At 40.2% G+C, this 22794-nt stretch overlaps 1 protein-coding gene across 2 annotated transcripts in view; it reads right to left on the minus strand.

Annotated features, from left to right (window-relative positions):
- LOC132285641 (probable alpha-mannosidase At5g13980) overlaps nt 1-22794 on the minus strand; it is a 111547-nt gene that overhangs the window by 37025 nt on the left and 51728 nt on the right. For both annotated transcript variants that reach the window (XM_059787835.1, XM_059787836.1), the window contains exons 17-19: nt 21992-22066; nt 21777-21836; nt 21614-21685 (exon numbers count right to left, since the gene is read on the minus strand). In XM_059787835.1, coding sequence (XP_059643818.1) covers nt 21614-21685; nt 21777-21836; nt 21992-22066 — 207 coding nt within the window. The remainder of the gene's footprint in view (nt 1-21613; nt 21686-21776; nt 21837-21991; nt 22067-22794) is intronic.

Below are 22794 nucleotides of genomic sequence, written 5' to 3' on the forward strand. Positions count from 1 at the left end.
TTAAGAGGATAGGAAATTTGTAGTGGAGGAAAGTGTTGAAAAGGGAGAGATTCCTGTCATGAAGGTTGGAAGTAAGGGAAAGGTGTTGTCAGGGGCTTGTTTGTTATTACTTATATAATGTTGGGGCTTATGTGTAATTTCTGAAACTTGTTATTATAAATAGAATGTGGTGAAAGGATGAAAGTATTCTTTCATTCTTTCTCTCTTTCCCCATCTCTCTCTCTTTTTCTCACATTTGCTTTCTTCTCTTTTTTCTTATTCTTCTTTATCACTTACTCTTGATTTGATTATATCTTAAAGTCAACATGGTATCAAACCATGGTTTGTAAAGCTCTAGGTGTTTGTAAAGCTCTAGGTGTGTAGTTGAAACCCTAGGGCAAGTTTGTGTAAACTATAGTGGGTGTAAAGGGTTTTGAAGAGATTCCAAGATGGGATTTGTTTGCAAGGAAGTAGTGTTAATCACATCCACACGTGACCAGTTTTTTATCTATTACAGTCTCAATCGGTGTTTCTTTGTCTTCGCGGGTTTCTGCAACAGCGGCTTTTTCTTCGTCGTTCGCGATTCTAGTATGGTCTACTTTGTTGCTTTTTAGGGTTTATGTGGTGATTGTGGTCGCTTTTTTATGCATCTTAGAAGATAGTAATCTTTTTTTGTTGAATTTTGTGTGTTAGAGAGGTGGTTCTCTACGTATTTTGTTGTTGTTTTTGTTTCTGAAGATTTATATACCCAGAAACTGTTTAATAAAATGTCTAGCTCAAAGGTGACTTCAAAAGAAACTGGGTCTTCTCCTAGTATGACTGCAATATTGGGAAGTAGTAGTGATCACCATCCAGGCTTTTGTATTATGACTGTTAGGCTGGGTGAGACAAACTATATGGAGTGGGCTCAATCTGCTCGTATGCATATCACTGGTCGTAGGATGATCGAACATATCGAAGGGACTATCACGTATCCCTCCAAGAGAGATCCTGAATTCAAAGAGTGAAGTGCAAATAATGCACTAGTTATGACGTGGTTGTTGTAGCCAATGCAGCCACAGTTCAGCAAAGGGTTTCTGTTTGTGAAAACAGCTAAAGAGCTATGGATGACTGTGGAAGAGACATACTCCTCGGTTGGTAATTTTGCAAAACTGTATGAACTCCAACAACAGATTTCAAGATTCAAGCAGGAAGACCAAACTCTTGCTACATATTACCACACTCTACGTGATAAATGGGAAGAGTTAGATCACTACCAAGACTACATACCTATGTGTGCAGCTAATGTTAAATCATTTCATGCTATGGTAGAAAGAAATCGAATCTATGAGTTCTTAGGTGGACTACATCCGAGATACGAGCATGCCAGGGTACAAGTGCTAGGCAGGTATCCAACCCCTACTTCTGTTAAAGATGTGTTTTCGTATATCCAGGTTGAGGAGAGTATAATGAAGCCTATGTCTGCACTTGTATACACTAAGCCTAAGCCAGAAGTTCCATTGTCTGAGAGGTCTGCTCTTGCCACACAACAATGGAACAAGCCTAATCCTCCAAAAGGAGGGAAACAGGATGACAAAAGCAAGTTGAGGTGTGATCACTGTAGGCGTACGTGCCACATTAGGGAAACATGATGGAATCTACACGGTCGCCCTACTCTAGCTCCTGCTAATACGAATGTTAGGCCAAGGCCTGGTCCATTTAAGGGGTTATCTACAGCCCATACTGCAGAGCGTGAGACTGCTTCTACTGATCATGCCTCCTTAGGGCCACCGAGTTATTTGTTCGAGGATGAACTTGATGCTCTCCAACATCTACTAGCATAACATTCCTTCGTTTCCACCGCTAACTTCGCTCAAACAGGTACCTCGACACATCAGGTTTCCAAATTATCTGGTGGCCCACCCTAGATCATTGATTCAGGAGCCACTGATCACATGACTGGTATGGCATTTGATTTTTCTTCGTACAGTTTATGTTCTGGTAAGGATAAGGTTAGAATGGCTGATGGCACCTTCACCTCCATTGCGGGGAAGGGCACTGTTTCTGCCTCTCCTAATCCTACCTTATTTTCTGTTCTTCATGTCCCAAAGTTTACCAATAACCTCCTTTCTGTTAGTCACATTATAAAATGCATGAATTGTAGTGTAACCTTTTTTCCATCTCACTGTGCGTTTAAGGACTTGGACACGGGGAAGACGATTGGAAGTCGACGTGAGGACAATGGCTTGTATTTGCTGAACGCGAGGCTAACTTCTTATTATGTTGCAAATCAATCTAATGTTGGGAATAGTAATGTCAATAAAGATCTGTTAATGTAATGGCATAATAGACTAGGTCATTTACCTCTTCCTGTTTTAAAGCATGTGCTTCCCCAGTTTGCTTCTGTTGAATCTTTCGAGTTAAATTGTGAAACATGCGTTCTTGCCAAACAATGTCGTGTTTCTTATCCTACTAGTATTAATAAAAATACAACTCCTTTGCAGCTTGTTCATTATGATGTGTGGGGTCCTAAATCTACTACTTCGTTACTTGGTTTTCATTACTTTGTTGTGTTTGTTAATGACTTTAGTCGATGTACTTGGCTTTATCTTATGAAAAACAAAGATGAAGTTCATTCCATTTTTAAAACCTTTCATAGGATGGTATGTACTCAGTTTGGTTGTCCCCTCAAAATCCTTCGATTTGATAATGGAGGAGAGTTTATGTATAGTGGTCTTACCTCCTTTTTTGCTAATAACTGGATTGTCCATCAAACCTCTTGTGTTGATACACCACAACAGAACAGTGTAGCTGAAAGAAAACACCATCATATTACGGAGGTGACCCGTTCTCTTCTAATTGGGATGGGAGTGCCTAAAAGTTATTGGGCGAATGCAGCCTCAACAGCTACATACCTTATCAATAGCATGCCTTTTAAGGTTCTTGGCTACCAATCCCCCTTTTTTGTCTTACACCATGACACTGCCTTGTTTATTGTCCCTCCGAAAGTGTTAAGTTATGTTTGTTATGTTCACATTGATCATCACAAGGACAAATGGACCCTAAGGCAATCCATGTGTCTTTCTTGGATATTCCGCCACTCAGAAAGGGTATTGGTGTTATAACCCTGCCACTCGTCATCGCTTTGTCTCCATGGATGTTACATTCTTTGAGTCTGTTCCTTTTTTTCCCACTGCTCGGGATTCTATACAGGGGTAGACTACTATAAAGGTAGAGAATCCGTAGTCCATTCAGAGGGAATGCCCCCTTCCTTTACCTATTCCCATTCAAGGGGAGCTTCTTATTGAGCTCTATTTAAAGGGAGGTGCCTATGTCTAGTCCTCCTAACATTAATGATTTACAGCAGGGAAAGCAGCCAATTGTCTACACTAGGAGGGCAAAACAAGTTATTGACTCACCCCAGGACCAAGAAGTCTCCATCAATCCAGGTAATTCCTTAGTTGACATTGATACTCCTTATTCTTTTTCCCAATAGAATTCCTGTTGATCTTGATGTCCCTATTGCCTATCATAAGGGTGTTCGTAGTTATACAAAGCATCCCGTATCTCAGTTTGTATCCTATGATGCCTTATCTCTAACATATCGTGCTTTCACTTCGTGTATCTCCTTTGTATTTGTTCCTTCTAGTGTTTCAGATGTTCTCAGTCAAACTCTATGGAAGAAAGCTATGCTCGAAGAAATGAACCCTTAAGAAGAATGGTACTTGGGATATTGTTCCATTACCTAGGGGTAAGAAACCAGTAGGCTGAAAATGGGTATACGCAATAAAATATCATGTAGATGGAACAATTGAGAGATATAAAGCTCAATTAGTTGCAAAGGGCTTCACTTAGACCTATAGAATTGATTATTTGGAAACATTTGCTCCAGTTGCCAAGATGAAATCTATATGTGTTCTTCTTTCTTTGGCAGCTAATTTGAATTGGCCCTTACATCAACTGCATGTAAAGAATGCTTTCCTTCATGGTGACTTGGAGGAAGAGGTGTATATGATTATGCCACCAGGGTTTAAGCTTGCCAATGGTTAGAATTTAGTGTGCAAGCTAAATAAAGCCTTATATGGGTTAAAGCAGTCGCCACGTGCTTGATTTGAGAGGTTCAGCACTACTGTGAAAAGAGTAGGGTACACACAGAGTTAGGTAGATCATACACTCTTCATCAAGAAGCACCAGGGCTGCACCACTGCCTTTATTGTATATGTTGATGATATTGTTATCACTGGAAATGATCCAGAAGAGATTCGTCGAATGAAGTCATTCTTGGGAACAAAATTCGAGGTTAAAGACCTCGGATCATTGAGATACTTTCTTGGCATCGAGGTGTGCAGATAGAAGAAAGGGGTGTTCATTTCTCAACGGAAGTATGTGTTAGATTTGTTGGCTGAAATAGGCAGGCTTGGAGCTAGACCTATTGATATTCCCATTAAGCAGAACCATAGGCTTAATGATGTAGATGGAGACCCATTAGATGATGTGGGAAGATTTCAGCGATTGGTTAGGAGACTGATTTACATATCTTTTACGTGCCCGGATATTGCCTACGCTCTTAGTGTGATTAGTCAGTTTAAGCATGCTCCACGTACACCTCACCTTGAGGCAGCTCATCATGTTCTTCGCTACCTCAAGGGTTCACCTGGTGAGGGGATATTATTTGGCAGTCATGGCCACTTGCGTGTTGAAGCCTATACTAATGCTGATTGGGTAGGGTCTATGACAGATCGACGATCTACTTCATGATATTGCATATTTGTTGGAGGTAATTTTGTTTTATGGTGAAGCAAGAAACAGTCTGTAGTAGCTAGATTTAGTGCAGAGGCTTAGTTTAGATCCATGGCACATGGAGTTTGTGAGTTGTTGGCTACGTACGATGTTGGTTGAGTTGGGTTATCTTATTCGCGAGTCAATGAAGTTGTATTGTGACAACAAGGCTGCTATTAGCATTGCCCACAATCCAGTTCAACATGACAGGACAAAGCACATTGAAGTTAATCGACACTTCATCAAGGAAAAGCTTCGTCTTGGGCTGATTTGTACTCCATACGTCAATACACATGATCAGGTTGCTGATGTTTTGACTAAGGATGTGAGCAACTTGCTTGCAAAATATGTTAGTCAAGCTAGGCATGATAAATATCCTTGCACCAGCTTGAGGGGGAGTGTTGTCAAGGGCTTATTTGTTATTACTTATATAATGTTGGGGCTTATGTGTAATTTCTGAAATTTGTTATTATAAATAGAATGTGGTGGAAGGATGAAAGTATTCTTTCATTCTTTCTCTCTTTCCCCATCTCTCTTTCTTTTTCTCTCATATGCTTTCTTCTCTTTTCCTTCTTCTTCTTTATCATTTACTCTTGATTTAATTATATCTTGAAGTCAACAAAAGGATGTGAAGCAATCATCAGATAATGTTGCTTCTATGAGGGGGAAGTGTTATCCTCGGTGGAACTACAGGTTAATGACAACATAAAGGGTGAGAATCATGGCCCTAATTTGTAAGGTGGGGAAGCTGATATGTGGGAGGGGACTTTTTGAACCTACTGATGACCAGAATGGGCAAAGTTAAAAACGTTGGTGTGTAGATTTTTCAGAATGATGAGCTTATCGATTACCAGGTTGAGGCTAATGAGCCTGGTAAATAGAATGTTGTTGGGAAGCAAGGGAAGGACTCATTCCAAAAAAGGTGAGAGGGAGGTGCGGAGACTTATCTCATATGTTAATTATGACGGGAAGAATGGCGGGTCAAGGGAGGGGTTAGAGGGAGGAGTGGGAAGGAAAATTCATTTGTTTCCCTATGAAGCTACGCATTCTATCATGGAACGTTCGAGGACTCAATGATCCGGACAAAAGGAAGGTGGTGAAGTTGGCAGTTCGTAAATGAGGAGCTCATGTGGTGTGTATGCAAGAAACCAAGATTGCTTCGATGTCAAATGAGGTTAATAGAAGTGTTTGGGGTGTAAGGTTTATGGAGTGGACAACCTTGGATGCTATAGGATATTCGGGAGGTATACTTGTTGTGTGGGACAATAGATGGGTCTCTAATGTGGAGTCTTGGGCAGGAAGGTTCTCAGTGTCGTACTTGTTCTCTTTAGAGGAGGACGGTGGTTTCCATTGGGTTTTTTCAGGTGTTTATGGTCGCACGGAGGATAATGTGCGGCCTTTGTCTCGGGAGGAGCTTGGCTCTATCAGGAGGAGATGGTCCTTACCATGGTGTGTTGGAGGGGACTTCAGCGTCGTGCATTCTCCAGGGGAGAGGTCGAAGGGGGGTAGGTGGACTTCGGATATGCAGCATTTTTCGGGGTTCATTGATGACTTTCGGTTTATTGATTTGCCTTTGGAGGGGGCGTCCTTCACTAGGTCTAGCGGCAGATTGTCAGGAGAAGTTTCCAGATGTGATTCAGGCGGCTGTGACAAGACCTACCTCTGACCATATGCCATTGGTTTTGGATTGTGGTGGGATGTGGAGTAGAAGATCCCCTTTCAGATTTGAGAATATGTGGCTTCGTGCAGAGGGATTCATTGACATAGTCCAGTCTTGGTGGGAGGATTATGGGTTAGTTGGCACTCCTAGTCATGCCCTTGAGGGTAAATTGCGGCTTTTGAAGGACGAAATCAAAAGATGGAATAAAGAGGTAGTGAAAAAACTGAAAATAGATGATAGAAGAAGATAAGAATTTAGGAAATTTTCACCACACTAAAATGATGGTGTCCTATTCTGTATTTATAGTTACAACAATAAGAGAGATGGAAAGATTCACTCAACAAACCTATATGAGATTCTCTTAACAAACTTATCTCAACAAACCTATCTAGGTTTCCCTTTAACCTGATTTTCTAGTTTATCCAATATATCATTAGATAATCTCTTAACACCCCCCTTTAAGATGATGGTGGAGCAAGGACGAACCAGCAACTTGTCTCTTAGTAGTTGAAACCGGGCTACCAATAGAGCTATGGTGAAGAAATCTGCTGTTTGGTCAACACGTGGAACAAACACAATTTTTAGAGAGCCACGTAAAACACATTACCGTAAGAAATGATAGTCAATCTCAATATGTTTGGTTCTGGCATGAAGAATTGGGTTGGAGGCTATGTATGTAGCACTGATATTGTCACAGTGAAGGATTGGAGGATGGTGTAACAGGATTTTCAACTCTAGAAGAAGGTATGTAAGCCACTGGATGGTGTATCAGCTGCGGTGTGTGCTAATGCGCTATATTCTGATTCAGAACTTGATCTAGAAATAGTGGTTTGCTTCCTAGTGGCCCAAGTGTGAGGTTAGGACCAAAGTAAATACACAAGCCAGTAGTAGAGCGTCAATCATTTGGAGAACCAGCCCAATCAGCGTCAGAAAATCCCCTCACATGTTCATCACGAGATTTAACAAGATGCATGCCAAAATGAGGAGCGTTCTTGATGTACCCAAGAATCCTTTTAACGGCAACTAAGTGAGTCTCACGTGGCTGATGCATGAATTGGCAAACCCGATTCATAGCATATGTAAGATCTGGGTGTGTGATGGTGAAGTATTGCAGTGCACCAACGAGACTACGATAAGATGTGGTATTAACAAGGTCACCAGCATCATATAAGGATAATTTAGAACCAGCAACAATGGGGGATAAGTATGGTTTAGCTAGAAGGAAATTAGCTTTCTTTAGAAGGCTTAGCGCATATTTTGTTTGACTCATTTGCATACTACGAGAATCACGGTAAATTTCAATCCCCAGGAAGTAGTGTAATGACCCAAGGTCTTTAATCTCAAATTTCTTGTGCAGTTTGGTGAGGATTGTTGAGATGAAAGCATTACTGGAACCAGTGATGAGGATATTGTCCACATAGACAACGAGAATAGTGATATCATGGTCCGCATAGCAGAGAAACATAGACGCATCAGTTTTGCTTTAAATAAATCCGAGCTCAAATAGTGCAGCACTAAAGTCATCAGACCATGTTCTTAGTGCTTGTCGCAACCCATAAATGGATTTGTGAAGGCGACAAACATGATTAGGAAAAACCTTGTCGATAAAACCTAGTGGTTCCTTCATATAAACTGTTTCATGAAGGATACCATGTAGGAAGACATTTTTAACATCAAGTTGACGAATAGGCCAACATCGATTTATGGCAAGAGAGAGGACAAGTCAAATAGTAGGGGGTAAACCTGGAGCTTGCTTGAGATATCGAATAATTCGAAGAACAGAATTCCAATGTAGTACTCTAGGAGCACTCACGAACTGACTTACAACACTAACTGCATATGAAATGTCAGGTCGGGTGATAGTGAGATAAATTAATTTCCCAACTAGTCGTCGATATCTACCATGGTTGTCAAATAAGTCACCCTCATCAGGTAATAGTTTTATACTTGGATCCATAGGAGCATCAGTAGGGCTACTACCTAACATACCTGTTTCTTCTAATAAGTCTAACACATATTTCCTTTGAGATAGACTTATACCTTCCTTGGATCTAGCAACCTCAATACCCAAGAAATATTTGAGTTTGCCTAAATCCTTAGTGTGAAACTGATTCTACAAGAACAATTTCAACTTTACGCTGCCGTCAGAATTATCACCTGTTATAACAATATAAAATACATATACCACAAGAAATATAAAGCCAGATTTAGTATGCTGGTGAAATACCGAATGATTTGTTTGGCATCTGTTAAGGCCAAAGGAAAGTGCCGCCTCGGAGAATTTTCCTAACCAACCCTTGGAGATTGTTTCAATCCGTACAGGGACTTCTTAAGGCGACATACTAACGAGACTCCCCCTGAGCAACAAATCCAGGTGGTTGCTCCATATAAACCTCTTCATGTAAGTCACCATGCAAGAATGCATTTTTCAAATCTAATTGAAACAACAGCCAATAACAATTGGCGGCAATGGAAATAAGGATTCGGATAGAAGAAATCTTCACAACAGGGGAAAAATTCTCATCATAATCAATACCATGGGTTTGGGTGTATCCCTTTGCAACAAGACGAGCCTTCAATTGCTCAACAAACCCATCATGGAGATATTTGACAGTGTATACCCACTTACAACCAACCGGTTTGGAACCGAGAGGTAAGAGAACAAGGTCCCATGTACCATTATGATGAAGAGCATCCATTTCATCTATCATGGCTTTGCGCCAATCTGGATTAGACAGAGCATCCTGCACAGTCTTCAGAATAACAGTTGCAGATAATGTGGATAAAAAGTAAGAAAATGACGGTGATACATTGTCATAGGAAATAAAGTTAGAGATGGGGTGGGTAGAGACACAAGAACGAATACCTTTTCGCAGCGCAATAAGAAGATCATCAGTAGCAGGAGGAGCCTCAATAGAAGTAGACAATTGGGGGGGTGCTACTTGTGATCGTCGACTATAAACTTGAAGTGGCGGTGGCACTGGAGGTGCTCGTGGTGGGTCACAAGCTAATGAGTGTGACGCAACAGGCAATGGAAGCAACAACTCGGTATCTAAAGACGAACCATGTGAAGAAAAATAAGGAGTGTCCTTAACAAAAGGTAACATCCATGCACACAAAAGCACTACGAGTGCTAGGATCCCAACATTTATAACCCTTTTGAGTCCGAGAGTACCCAATAAAGACACACTTAATTTCACTAGGAGACAATTTATCAGTGCCAAGGCGTAATATGTGAGCAAAGCGCACACCCAAAAACACGAGGCAGTAATGCAAATAACGGCCATGTAGGAATAATAAGGGAATAAGGACATTTCCAATTAAGAACAGAAGATGGCATACGATTAATTAAATAACAAGCAGTTAAAACAGCATCTCCCCAAAATGCCTTTGGAAGATGCATATGGATCATCAATGTCCGAGCTATTTCAATTAAATGCCTATTTTTCCGTTCGGCTACACCATTTTGTTGGGGAGTATAAGAACAAGAAGTTTGGTGCAAGATGCCACGAGAGTCGCAAAAGGTAGAAATAACACCTTTGACATATTCCATAGCATTATCAGATTGTAAAGTTCGTATAACACAACAAATTGGACTTCAATTTCTTTTAAAAATAATTGAAATATGGGAAAAAGTTCAGAACGGTCTTTCATTAAAAACAACCAAGTCATCCTTGAATAGTCATCAACAAAGGTAACAAAATAAGAAAACCTGATTGACTAGTTTGACGAGTAGGACCCCAAATTTCCGTATGCACCAATTCAAATAAAGAAGACCGACGATTAGCAATACGAGGAGGGAAAGGCACTCTATGGTGCTTACCCAACTGACAAGACTCACAATTTAAAGTAGACACCGACTCAAGGAAAGGTAATGCAGACTTCAAGTACCACAACGAGGGATGACCTAACCGATAATGCCACTGGTATACAGACATCTGGGAATGTAAAGCAACACCACTAGTGGAAGGTTTGCAATCCAAATAGTATAGGCCATTTCTGTTAATGCCCCCGCCAATCGTCTTCTTCATGTTGAGGTCCTGAAAGACACAAAACGAAGGATAAAATGTGACAAAACAACTGAGTGCTTGAGTCAATTTACTTACAGATAATAAATTAAAGGGAAATTTTGGAACCAATTGCACAGAAGATAAAGAAATGGATGGGATTAGTTTAATTGTTCCCTGGCCAATAATGGAACATGTTCTACCATCAGCCAAAGTAATAAAAGATGAGAAACGAGACTTCTGAAAATTAGAAAATAAAGATTCATCACCTGTAAGATGGGTAGACGCCCCAGAGTCAATAACCCAAGGGGAGGCCGAAGTCTATAAATCGGACAAGCATGCAATATTACCTGATTGCACAAAGTTAACCATATCAGTAGAGTGGGGATGTGTCTGGTTGACCAAGGCACTAAACTCAGCTCTTGAGAGTATCACACTGTCACTAGTAGGTGCAGGTGATGGCAATACAGAGTTTTGATCAGGTGGGTGGTGGTGGTCAAGAGAGAGATGAGACCCAGCAATGTCAGAAGAAGACACTACTTGATTTGCCTATACTGGTTTCCCATGAAGAGCCCAATAATGCTCAACACAATGGTTAGTACCCCTACAGTGGCTGCAGTAGCGAGTATCAGTACGTCCTCGACCACGGCGACTGCGACCTCTATCACGGCCACCACTGCCACGAGAACCACTTGAATTTCCTCTATACCCTCTGTTGTTACTAGGAGTATCACGGCCTCTAGAGAACTGTGGAGAGATAGAAGGAACCATCATAGCTGAATTTTCTTTCACAGTGGACTTCCCATGTGATTGTTCGGAAACACGAAGCAATCGGGCATAAATGTTACCCAAAGATGGGAGTCCTCCATCACCAGCAAGGATTTGATCCCGAATATTTTGAAGGCTAGGGTGCAAACCGGCAAGAAAAATGGAAACCGAAAATTCCTCACGTTGTCTCTTGAGAACATCAAGATCAGTAGTTAAGGGATGGTACTGATTCACCTCATCTAGCAAGCTTTTGAAAGTACTGTAATATTCACCGATGCCTTCACCAGAGGGATCAGATTGACGAGAATGGAACATCTTCTCATACAGGGAGTATATGCGAGAGACATTTGTGTCCATAGAGTAGGTTTCTTTAACTGCATCCCATATTCCCTTCGCAGTGTTGACAAACATAAAAGTGAATGCAATGGAAGGTTCCATACTGTTCCACAACCAGGACATAACCATATAGTTATCAGCTTCCCAATCATCATATGTTGTTGATGTTTTAGGTGGAGGAGCTTCTATAATAAACTTCAGCTTTCGTCGGGTGCCTAAAGAGATCTTCACTGCTTGAGCCCATAGTAAGTAATTGGAATTCCTTAATTTCATAGTTGTAATTTGCAACCCGACATGATCAACATGTGTTGCAGGAGTTTTAATTCCAGTAGACTCAGAAGAAACAGTTGAGGAATCCAAATCCATGCCACGAACAACAGAAGAAGCCGCTGTAAATGTATATGTAAACTGAAAAAAAAAACTTATCAGCCCAAGTTGAAGCCGCTGATGCCGAATCTGTCCTGAGAGAAACCGAAGAAAAACAAACCAATAAAACTACTGCACCAGAGAAGGCAAGAACAGAACCAAGTCTGAAACAGAAGAAGAACCAGACAATGCAGGAAGAATGAAAGCATAACAGCACAGACCCGGATCAGGGAAAAAGGGTCGAACCAGACCCGAATCTGAAAACGGGCAGGATCTCGACAAAACAAGTTTAAGTGAACCTGGATCAAGATAGCCTTGTGCCTGCAACCAAACACTATCCTTCTCCTTCTCAATCAACGCCGGCGAAAGCCATAATCTGCTACCGTCAACAATGAGCAAGGATCCTCACCTCCACAAGGCGAAGCCCCAACCACAAATCAGTCACAGCGGCGACTATTCACGACAACCACCGGCATCAGCAAATGGAGAGATCTTCACACTACAAATTCTTCGCCGACAGTCCAGGAATGGTCGTCGATGAAGACGTCCAAGAGAGGCCGGATCGACGACAAACAACTATCCCTTCACGAGCTAGTACACACCCTAGCACCGCGGTAGCAACGTCAATAGCCGGATCTCCGCTCTGATACCATATTAGTTTTACAGATTACAGAGAGAGAGAGAGAGAGTAGAGTGAGAGAGAGAAGTTGTAAGAGAGAGAGGCGCAGCCCTCTTCAGTATATTATAAAACCCTTACACATAACATAATATATATACAATACAAGAAAGGCCTATTTACATAATGGCCACAAACCCTATTTCTAATTACAATATGACCCCAACATAAATACCTATTTACATATAACTGTTCTAATAACCTGTAAAGAGGTTCTTAGGTTGAAGAGTACCATCACAAATTCAAGTCACCATAGGATGTACTGATCTGGTTGGGTCTAATGGCAGTTGGGTTGAGTTAGGACATGGTAATGAGTCAACATGGTTTGTGGCACTAGGCTGTGAGAAATTATCCAAATGGTATAATTGAAAGGCTAAAGGCTCGCAGCTCAATTGGTAGCGGAAGGATATACTCAAACATTTGGGGTCGATTATTTTGAAACCTTTTCTCCAGTTGCTTGCCTTACTTCTGTTAGTTTTCTTTTATCAGTTGCAGCTATTCAAATATATCAGCTAGATATTAAAAATGCATTGAAGTTTACAAGGTTTGTTGCTCAAAGGGAGTCACATCTGGTGTGTCGACTAAATAAAGATATATATGGGTTAAAACAGTCTCCAAGGGCATGGTTTGACAAATTTAGTGTTGTGGTGAGTAAATACGGATTAAGGAGAACTACATCAGATCACTCGATTTTTGTGAGACATTGCAAGAATGGTACCATCATCCTAGCAGTTTATGTAGGCGATATTGTTGTGACAGGGAATGATAAATGTGGTATTGATAACCTGAAGCAATTTTTGAGCAAGCATTTTCATATGAAAGACTTAGGCCGATTGAGATATTTTTTGGGGATAGACGTAGCAACATCTCAGGAAGGAATTTGCCTATCCCAAAGGAAGTATGTATGTAATTTATTAAGTGAGACAGGGATGCTAGGAGCAAAACCGACTGATACTCTCATGGATTCAAGTATAAAGTTTAGTCCAGATGAGGGAAATCTTCTTGATGACCCAGGAAGATATCGAAGACTTGTTGGCAAATTAATATATTTGACTGTGACGAGACCAGACATAACCTTTGCTGTAGGGGTGGTAAGTCAATTTATGCAGCAAAGGACTTGTCTTTAAGTCCTCTAAAAGCAAGGATATTATTGGATTCACTGATGCAGATTCGGCTGGAAGTCAAGTGGATATGAGGTCTATATCTGGATATTGCACATTTGTGGGAGATAATTTAGTATCATAGAAAAGTAAGAAGCAAAATGTCGTGGCTAGATCAAGTGCAGAGGCAGAGTATGGAGCAATGGCCCATCTAGATTGTGAAATGATGTCGGTAAAATCTCTTTTACAAGAGATGGGTTTTTCCAACGACAAGCCAAAGAGAATGGTTTGTGATAATCAGGCTGCTATATACATTTCTAGTAATCCAGTGTTTCATGAGAGAACTAAACATATAGAGGAAGATTGTCACTTTGTGAGAGACTTGGTGATGAGTAAAAGGATAGCTACTACTTATGTGAGATCCAAAGACCAGTGGAGATGTATTTACCAAGGCATTAGGAAAGTATCAATTTTCGGAATTATGTAAGAAGCTGGGAATGATAGATATATATGCTTCAGCTTGAGGGGGAGTGTTAGGTAATAAAATAATTAGTCATAGAGTCGTGGTCTACATTTAAATACTCAATACTTGTAAATATATATATATATATATATATATAATTCTCTAGGGTTCTCTATATTGAGAATACCCTCAAATATTACGTCTCTCTCTCTCAACAAGCTTAATTTCTGGTAATTGGCTAAATTATTGTACTGATTTCATGTTTTGGGTTCCTATATAAACCCACACATACTCACATCTAAGAGATATACAAGAATTCTTCTCTTCTATTTTCTTGCTCTTATTTACAACACAAAGAACACCAGGCACCCCACAATTGAGTCTGGAATCCACACACTCACCACCTATACGGACATAATCAAGAATCCGAAATGATATTGTCCAACACCTCCTTCAATCTCAATGCCAAAACCTTAGCAATCAGTTTACAAATGCTCCCTGTAGAAATGAAGATTTGTATATAATGACAATAGAGATACGGAGAGAAGGAGAGACAGCGAGAGAGAGAGACTAAATTGCTCAACCCATTTTCTCATATATCTTTACCCCTAAAACATAAAGGGAGTTATATACAATACAATAAAGGCTTAATTACATAATGGCCATAAACCCTATATCTAATTACAATAAGACCCCAACATAAATACATATATACATATGAGTGTTTCAACACTCCCCCTCAAGCTGGAGAATATATATCATATAATCCCAGCTTGGAACAAATTATTTTTAACCGATTATGACCAAGAGCCTTAGTAAACATATCAGCTAATTGATCTTCAGACTTCACGAATGGAGTAGAAATGTTACCACTCAATATTTTCTCTCGAGTGAAGTGACAATCAACTTCAATGTGCTTGGTTCTTTCATGAAAAACCAGATTGGATGCGATGTGAATAGCTGCTTGGTTATCACAGAACAGTGGAATAGGAGTCTTGACTATTAACCCAAGTTCTTCAAGAAAATGTTGTATCCACGTTAACTCACTAGAGGTATGGGCCATCGCCCTGTACTCTGCTTCAGCGCTAGACCGTGCTACAACTGTTTGCTTCTTACTTTTCCATGTAACAAGGTTTCCACCAACAAGTGTACAATAGCCTGTAGTAGATTTCCTATCTGAGGGAGAACCAGCCCAGTCAGCATCTGTGAAACTTGTCACATTAAGATGACCATTAGATTTATATAGTAATCCAAAACCTAGAGCTTGTTTGAGATATCGAATAATTCGAAGAACAGCATTCCAATGTGGTACTCTCGGAACACTCATAAACTGACTTACAACACTAACTGCATATGAAATGTCAGGTCGGATGATAGTGAGATAAATTAGTTTCCCAACTAGGCGTCGATATCTGCCATGATCATCAAATAAATCACCCTCATCAGGTAATAATTTTATATTTGGGTCCAGAGGAGCATTAGCAGGGCGAGTCCCTAACATACCTGTTTCTTTTAACGAGTCCAACACATATTTTCTTTGAGATAGACTTATACCTTCCATGGATCTAGCAACCTCAATACCCAAGAAATATTTGAGTTTACCTAGATCCTTTGTGTGAAACCGATTCGGTAAGAACAATTTTAACTTTGCCACAAGAAATATAAAGCCAGTTTTATTATGTTGGTAAAATACCGAATGATCTGTCTCGCATCTGTTAAGGCCAAAGGAAAGTACCGCCTCGGAGAATTTTCCAAACCAAGCCCTTGGAGATTGTTTCAATTTGTACAGGGCCTTTTTAAGCCGACATACAGCATAACGAGACTCCCCCTGAGCAACAAATCCAAGTGGTTGCTCCATGTAAACCTCTCCATGTAGGTCACCATGTAAGAAAGCATTTTTCACATCTAATTGAAACAATGGCCAATTGCGATTGGCGGCAATAGAAATAAGGATTCGGATAGAAGAAATCTTCGCAACAGGAGAAAAGGTCTCATCATAATCAATACCATAGGTTTGTGTGTATCCCTTTGCAACAAGGCGAGCCTTCAATCGCTCAACAGATCCATCATGGAGATATTTGACAGTGTAGACCCACTTACAACCAACCGTTTTGGAACCGGGGGGTAAGAAAACAAGATCCCATGTCCCATTATGATGAAGAGCATCCATTTCATCTATTTACGCCAAGCTGTATCAGATAGAGCATCCTGCACAGTTTTTGGAACGACAGTAGCAGATAACGTGGATAAAAAAACAAAAAAAATGAGGGCGATACCTTTTTACAGGAAACAAAGTTAGATATGGGGTGTGCAGTGACACATGAGCGAACACCCTTACGTAATGCAATAGGAAGATCATCAGTAGCAGGAGGAGCCTCAATGGAAGTAGACAATTGGGGGGGGGGGGGGGGGGGGGCCTACTCGTGATCGACGGCTATACACTTGAAGTGGCGGTGGCACATGAGGTGATTGTGGTGGGTCACAGGGTAATGAATGTGACACAACAGGCAACGGAAACAGTAGCTCGGTATCTAAAGACGAACTATGTGAAGAAAAATAAGGAGTATCCTCAAAAAAGGTAACGTCCATGCACACAAAAGCCTTACGAGTGCTAGGATCCTAACATTTATAGCCTTTTTGAGTCCGAGAGTATCCAATAAAGACACACTTGATGGCACGAGGAGACAATTTATCAGCGCCAGGGCGTAATATGTGAGCAAAACACACACACCCAAAAACACGAGGCGGCAATGCAAATAATGGTCGAGTAGGAAAAACAAAGGAATAAGGACATTTCCAATTAAGAACGGAAGATGGCATACGATTAATTAAATAACAAGCAGTTAAAACAACATCGCCCCAAAATGCTTTTGGAAGATGCATATGTATCATCAATGTACGAGCTATTTCAATTAAATGCATATTTTTCCGTTCAGCTACGCCATTTTGTTGAGGAGTATAAGAACAAGAAGTTTGGTGCAAAATACCACGAGAGTCGCAAAAACTAGAAATAGCACCTTTGACATACTCCATAGCATTATCAGATTGTAAAGTACGTATAACACACCCAAATTGGACCTCAATTTCTTTTAAAAATATTTGAAATATGGAAAACAGTTCAGAACGGTCTTTTATTAAAAACAACCAAGTCATCCTTGAATAATCATCAACAAAGGTAACAAAATAAGAAAAACCTGAGTGACTAGTGTGACGAGCGGGACCCCAAATGTCCGTATGTACTAATTCAAATAAAGAAGACCGACGATTAACAATACGAGGAGGGAAAGGCACTCTATGGTGCTTACCCAACTAATAAGATTCACAATTTAAAATAGACACCGACTCAAGGAAAGGCAAAGCAGACTTCAAATACCGCAACGAGGGATGACCTAACCGATAATGCCACTGGTACACAGACATCTGGGAATGTAAAGCAACAGTGGAAGGTTTGCAATCCAAATAGTATAGGCCATTTCTGTTACTGCCCCCACCAATCGTCTGTTTCGTGTTGAGGTCCTAAAAGACACAAAACGAAGGATAAAATGTGACAAAACAGTTCAGAGCTTGAGTCAATTTACTTACAGATAATAAATTAAAGGGAAAATTTGCAACTAATTGCACAGAGGATAAAGAAATGGATGGGGTTAATTTAATTGTTCCTTGGCCAATAATGGAACATGTTCTACCATTAGCCAGAGTAACAAAAGATGAGGAACTAGACTTCTAAAAATTAGAAAATAGAGAGGCATCACCTGTGAGATGGGTAGAAGCCCCAGAGTCAATAACCCAAGGGGATGTTGAAGTCTATAACTCGGACAAGCATGCAATATTACCTGATTGCGCAAAATTAACTACATCAGTAGAGTTGGGATGTGTCCGGTTGACCAATGCACTGAACTCAGCTCGTGATAGTGATAGTGTCACAGTGTCACTAGTAGATGCAGGTGATGGTAATCCAGAAGTCTGACCAAGAGAGGGATGAGACCCCGCAAGGTCAGAGGAAGACACTGCTTGATTTGCCCATGCTAGTTTCCCATGAAGAGTCCAACAGTTCTCAACAGAATGGTTAGTACCCTTACAGTGGCTGCACATACGAGTGTCACTACGTCCACGACCACGGCGATTGCGACTTCTATCACGGCCACTACCTCCACGAGAACTACCTGAATTTCCACCATACCCTCTGTTGCCACTAGGACTATCACGACCTCTAGAGGACTGTGGAAAAATAGAAGGAATCATCATAGCTGAATTTTTTTTCACTCCAGTGGGCATCACATGTGACTGTTCTGAAACCCTAAGTAAGTGGGAATAAATGTTACCCAAAGATGGGAGTCCTCCATCACCCGCAAGAATCTGGTCCCGAATATTATGAAGGTTCGGGTGCAAACCAGCAAGAAAAATAGAAACAGAAAATTGCTCACGTTGTCGCTTGAGAGGATCAGTGGTCAAGGGGTGGTACTGATTTAACTCATCTAACAGGCTTTTGAAATTACTGTAATACTCACCAAAGCCTTGACCAGAGAAGTCAGATTGATGAGATTGAAATATCTTTTCATACAATGAATATATGCGAGAAACATTTGTGTCCATAAAGTAAGTCTCTTTAACTGCATCCCAGATTGCCTTGGCAGTGTTGACAAACATAAAAGTGGATGCAATTGAAGGTTCCATACTGTTCCACAACCAGGACATAACCATATAGTTATCAGTTTCCCACTCCTCATATGTAGCTGATGTTTTTGATGGAGGATCAGTTGTAATAAACTTCAGCTTTCGTCGGGCACCTAAAGAAATCTTTACTACTTGAGCCCATAGTAAGTAATTGGAATTACTTAATTTCATAGATATAATTTGCAGCCCAACTGGATCAACATATGTTACAGAAGATATAACTCCAGTAGACCCAGAAGCAACATTTGAATTGTCCGGCATGGAGATATGAATATGAAAAGATAAAAAAAAAACTTATCTCAGCCAAGTTAAGATGCCAAATCTGTACGGAGGAACCAAAGGAAGTTGTTGCACTTGAGAAGGCCAGACCAGAGTTGAACCAGGAACAAAAGAAGACTCGGAGCAGAACAGACCCGGTAAGTAAATCGGGCCGGACCTTGAATCGGGTCAAACGGTCCGGCACTTGAATCGGGCAAACGAGCCGGACCTTAAATCGGGTCGAAACAAATCCAGATTATATTAACCTGGATTAGGATAGCGAGCACCCCGTAGCCAAACACCATTCGTCTCTTAGCTCTCCGGCAAGCATGCAGCGGCAGCGACGATGGAATCAACAAGCAGCGATGCACCTCGCGACAGCCGTCAGTGACCAAACAACGAGCAGCAACGACGACGACAGCCGCTGGTGACCAAGCAGCGACGGCAAGAGAAAGCGGTGAATTCGTTGACAACTGAAACGGCAACAACACGAGTAACCAAACTGGGTTTCAGATCTGAGACCAAGCAACGAGCAACGAGCAGCGACGACAAGAGAAGGCTGTGAGCTTGTCGACAACCAAAAAAAAGGGCAACAACACCACCGTCACAAGTTCTGAACAGATCTAAAGATCTACACAAGAACAATGCAATTGCAATTTCCCACACTCACAATTTCGATCGGCTCTGATACCATGTAGAAATGAAGATTTGTATATAATGACAATAGAGATACAGAGAGAAGGAGAGACAGCGAGAGAGAGAGACTAAATTGCTCAGCCCATTTTCTCATATATCTTTAACCCTAAAACATAAAGGGAGTTATATACAATACAATAAAGGCCTAATTACATAATGGCCACAAACCCTATATCTAATTACAATAAGACCCCAACATATATACATATAAGTGTTTCAACACTCCCCACCAAGATGATAGGTCTAAAGTCCTTGACGTCCGACGTACCCCCCTTCTTTGGAATGAGAGCAATAAATGTCGCATTCAGACTCTTCTCAAAGTGCCCCCAAGAGTGAAAAGAAGAGAAAGTGCCCATAACCTCCCCCCTCACCACCTCCTAACTGTCAAGAAGAAATCTCATAAAGAAACCATCCGGACCGGGGCTTTATCCCCATTGCAACTCTTCAAGGCCCACAGAACTTCCTCTTCAGAGAAAGGCCTTTCCAAACCAATGCCGTTCCAACTCAGAAATGCAATAAAAATGCAACCCCCAGAGCAAAGGTCGCCAACTCTCTGTCTCCATGAACAAACTCTGATAAAAAGAGGAAACTCCCCTACATATGTCCTCCTTGGAGAGAAGCACCCCGTCCACCGTAATCTCCCGATATGGTTACCCCTTCTATAAGCACTCGCCGACCGATGAAAGAATTTCGTAATTTTGTCCCCTTCCTTAAGCCACAATGCCCTAGATTTCTGCCTCCACAAAATTTCCTCCAATATAGCAAGCTCAGCAATTTCTACCTGACATTCAACCCTTCTCTGAATCAAAGCCTCATCATTGGCACCCTCCCTTTCCTTTCGGTCAATATCTGCAATTTCAGCAAAAGCACGATTCTTTCTCCATTCCAGATTCCCAAAATCCTCCTTGTTCCATATTTTAATGTCCTCTTTCAGAATAGGGGTAGACCTAGATGGTCTGTGTTTGCTTCTTCAATTTTGCAGAACAAAATTTTAGTTCAAATACAGTTGCAGAAGAGGGGTATTGAGCTCTTGCTGTCCTTCTGTATGAAGCATGATGATGAGGTTAACCATCTGTTTCATATATGTGATACACAAGAGGTTATGAGCTGGTTAGGTGGTGCTCTTAATTGGTGTTTACCAGTTGCTAAATTCTCTTTTAGAGTTTGCTGGTTGGTTTACACAAACTTTTATATGTACAGCAATAAAAGCAAGCTATCAAGGGTCAGTTTCACAGCAACTTTATCTCATATTTGGACTGTAAGGAATAACAAAGTTCATGGAAATTTTTGTAGAACTGTGCTCATCTACCTATGGGTATCTTTTTGGCAGTGTCAGATGTACTGGGATTGTAATTATCTGATTTGAAAGTGTGATCATTTTGTTTTGATGTTTAGAGGCTGTTAGCTTGTCTACACGATTTGTACACCAAGGGTATGCCTTCACTTATTCTCTTGTACATTATTGTTTTTTTCCCCTCTATTAATACAATATCAATTAGGAAAAAGAAAACATATTTCTTGCGCCATAACCTACTGAATTACCTAAACATGTTACTTTCTACGATAATCTTTCAATGGTCAGTTTCACCACATAAACATCATGAAGAAGATAGTATCTCTGTAATTAAATATCTTATCATCGCAATTGCTTTCTACAAGGTGTGGACACATACACAATCAAAATGCAAGTCACTTATCAGAAGAAAAAGAAAATAAAACAAATAGATGTTGCTTTGATTTGATTAAAGAAGTATCTTTCATCAATATATGTAGTATTCATTTTTTTAACTACAATGTCATGATTCTACTAAGAGAAGGTTTCAGAAGAAAAATACATGTCGGATTTCAATTCTAATCCAACAATGTAATGACCTGATATATCCATGAATTAATCCTCTGATGAACTTCATCTAGTAGCGGTCCTCGCAAAACTGTAAATGGCATCTGTAATTTCAAGAAACGGCTCCTTAGTTAATTATTGCCAGTGTTTTTCTAACTCATGCATGTAGTAAATGCTTCGAAAAACATCACATACCTGTCCTTCAGATGGAATGGAGAAAGAACCATTTGGACGAAAAACATATGCTCCAGAGGCCTTTAACAAGTACAAGTCACTTATTACTTATACTGTTAATGTTCTCATATATTAACTCAAACTGAAAATACAATAGTCAGAAGAACAGTAATATCCATGGGTGAACCAACAATGATGCAAAATAAACTTTAGACAAAAACAAAAAGTTTAAGTACCTGAAAATATTCGGGATCTTGACTTCCGTCATAGGCAGCATAGTAGCCATATGATTCCTCTAAAGTTGCTTCAACCTTCAATTTTAAACTAATACTAATTTAGATGCAAACAAACTATTCTTTTAAATGAAAAGGAAAAATATGCTACCATGTGTTTAGACATTTGAAAAAAAAAAATAATAACAATTATAATTATTCGTCTTATGATGGGTAAAAAAGAAAATGTAGGACAAAATAGAGAACCTACCAGAAGAAATACAAGAGAAATATGTAAAGGCTTGAGTAAAGGCTTGAGTGAGAATAAACACTCATTCATAGCTTTGGTATTTATATACTAAAAAGAGCACATGTTAATATTACAAGAAATGAAATTGAATAAAATCACTGCATATTTTATGCCTAGACATGTGTGTAAATAAAGTTAAATCCCATGATTTTAGCCTATCATATCTTGCCTATGTTAGAGTGTGTCTCAAGTTCATCATACTACTTTTATTCGAGGTGGAGAAATCTTTAATTGAGGTGGAGATATGAAGAGATCCTTGTTCGAGGTGGAGCTATGAAGAAGCACATGAAGATTGAATTTTGGGCCAAGGTGGAGATTGTTGGGTTTGTGGCTCAAAATTTGTGTGCAGAAATTTAGTTCCCTTTTTACGTTTTGGAAGGCTAAAATTTATGGAGGAAATTGCTTGCCACTATGTTTCTATTTTAGAATTGTGATCATTATGGTAACACTCCTTGTAAGCAAGTTGGGGAATACTTGTCCAACAAGGAATTGGGTTTGAAGACTCTATAAATAGAGA

The sequence above is a fragment of the Cornus florida genome, unplaced genomic scaffold (genome assembly GCF_030987335.1).
Source record: "Cornus florida cultivar Cherokee Brave unplaced genomic scaffold, ASM3098733v1 CherokeeBrave_3.0.0_Hap2_Chr11, whole genome shotgun sequence".
Lineage (NCBI taxonomy): Eukaryota > Viridiplantae > Streptophyta > Magnoliopsida > Cornales > Cornaceae > Cornus > Cornus florida.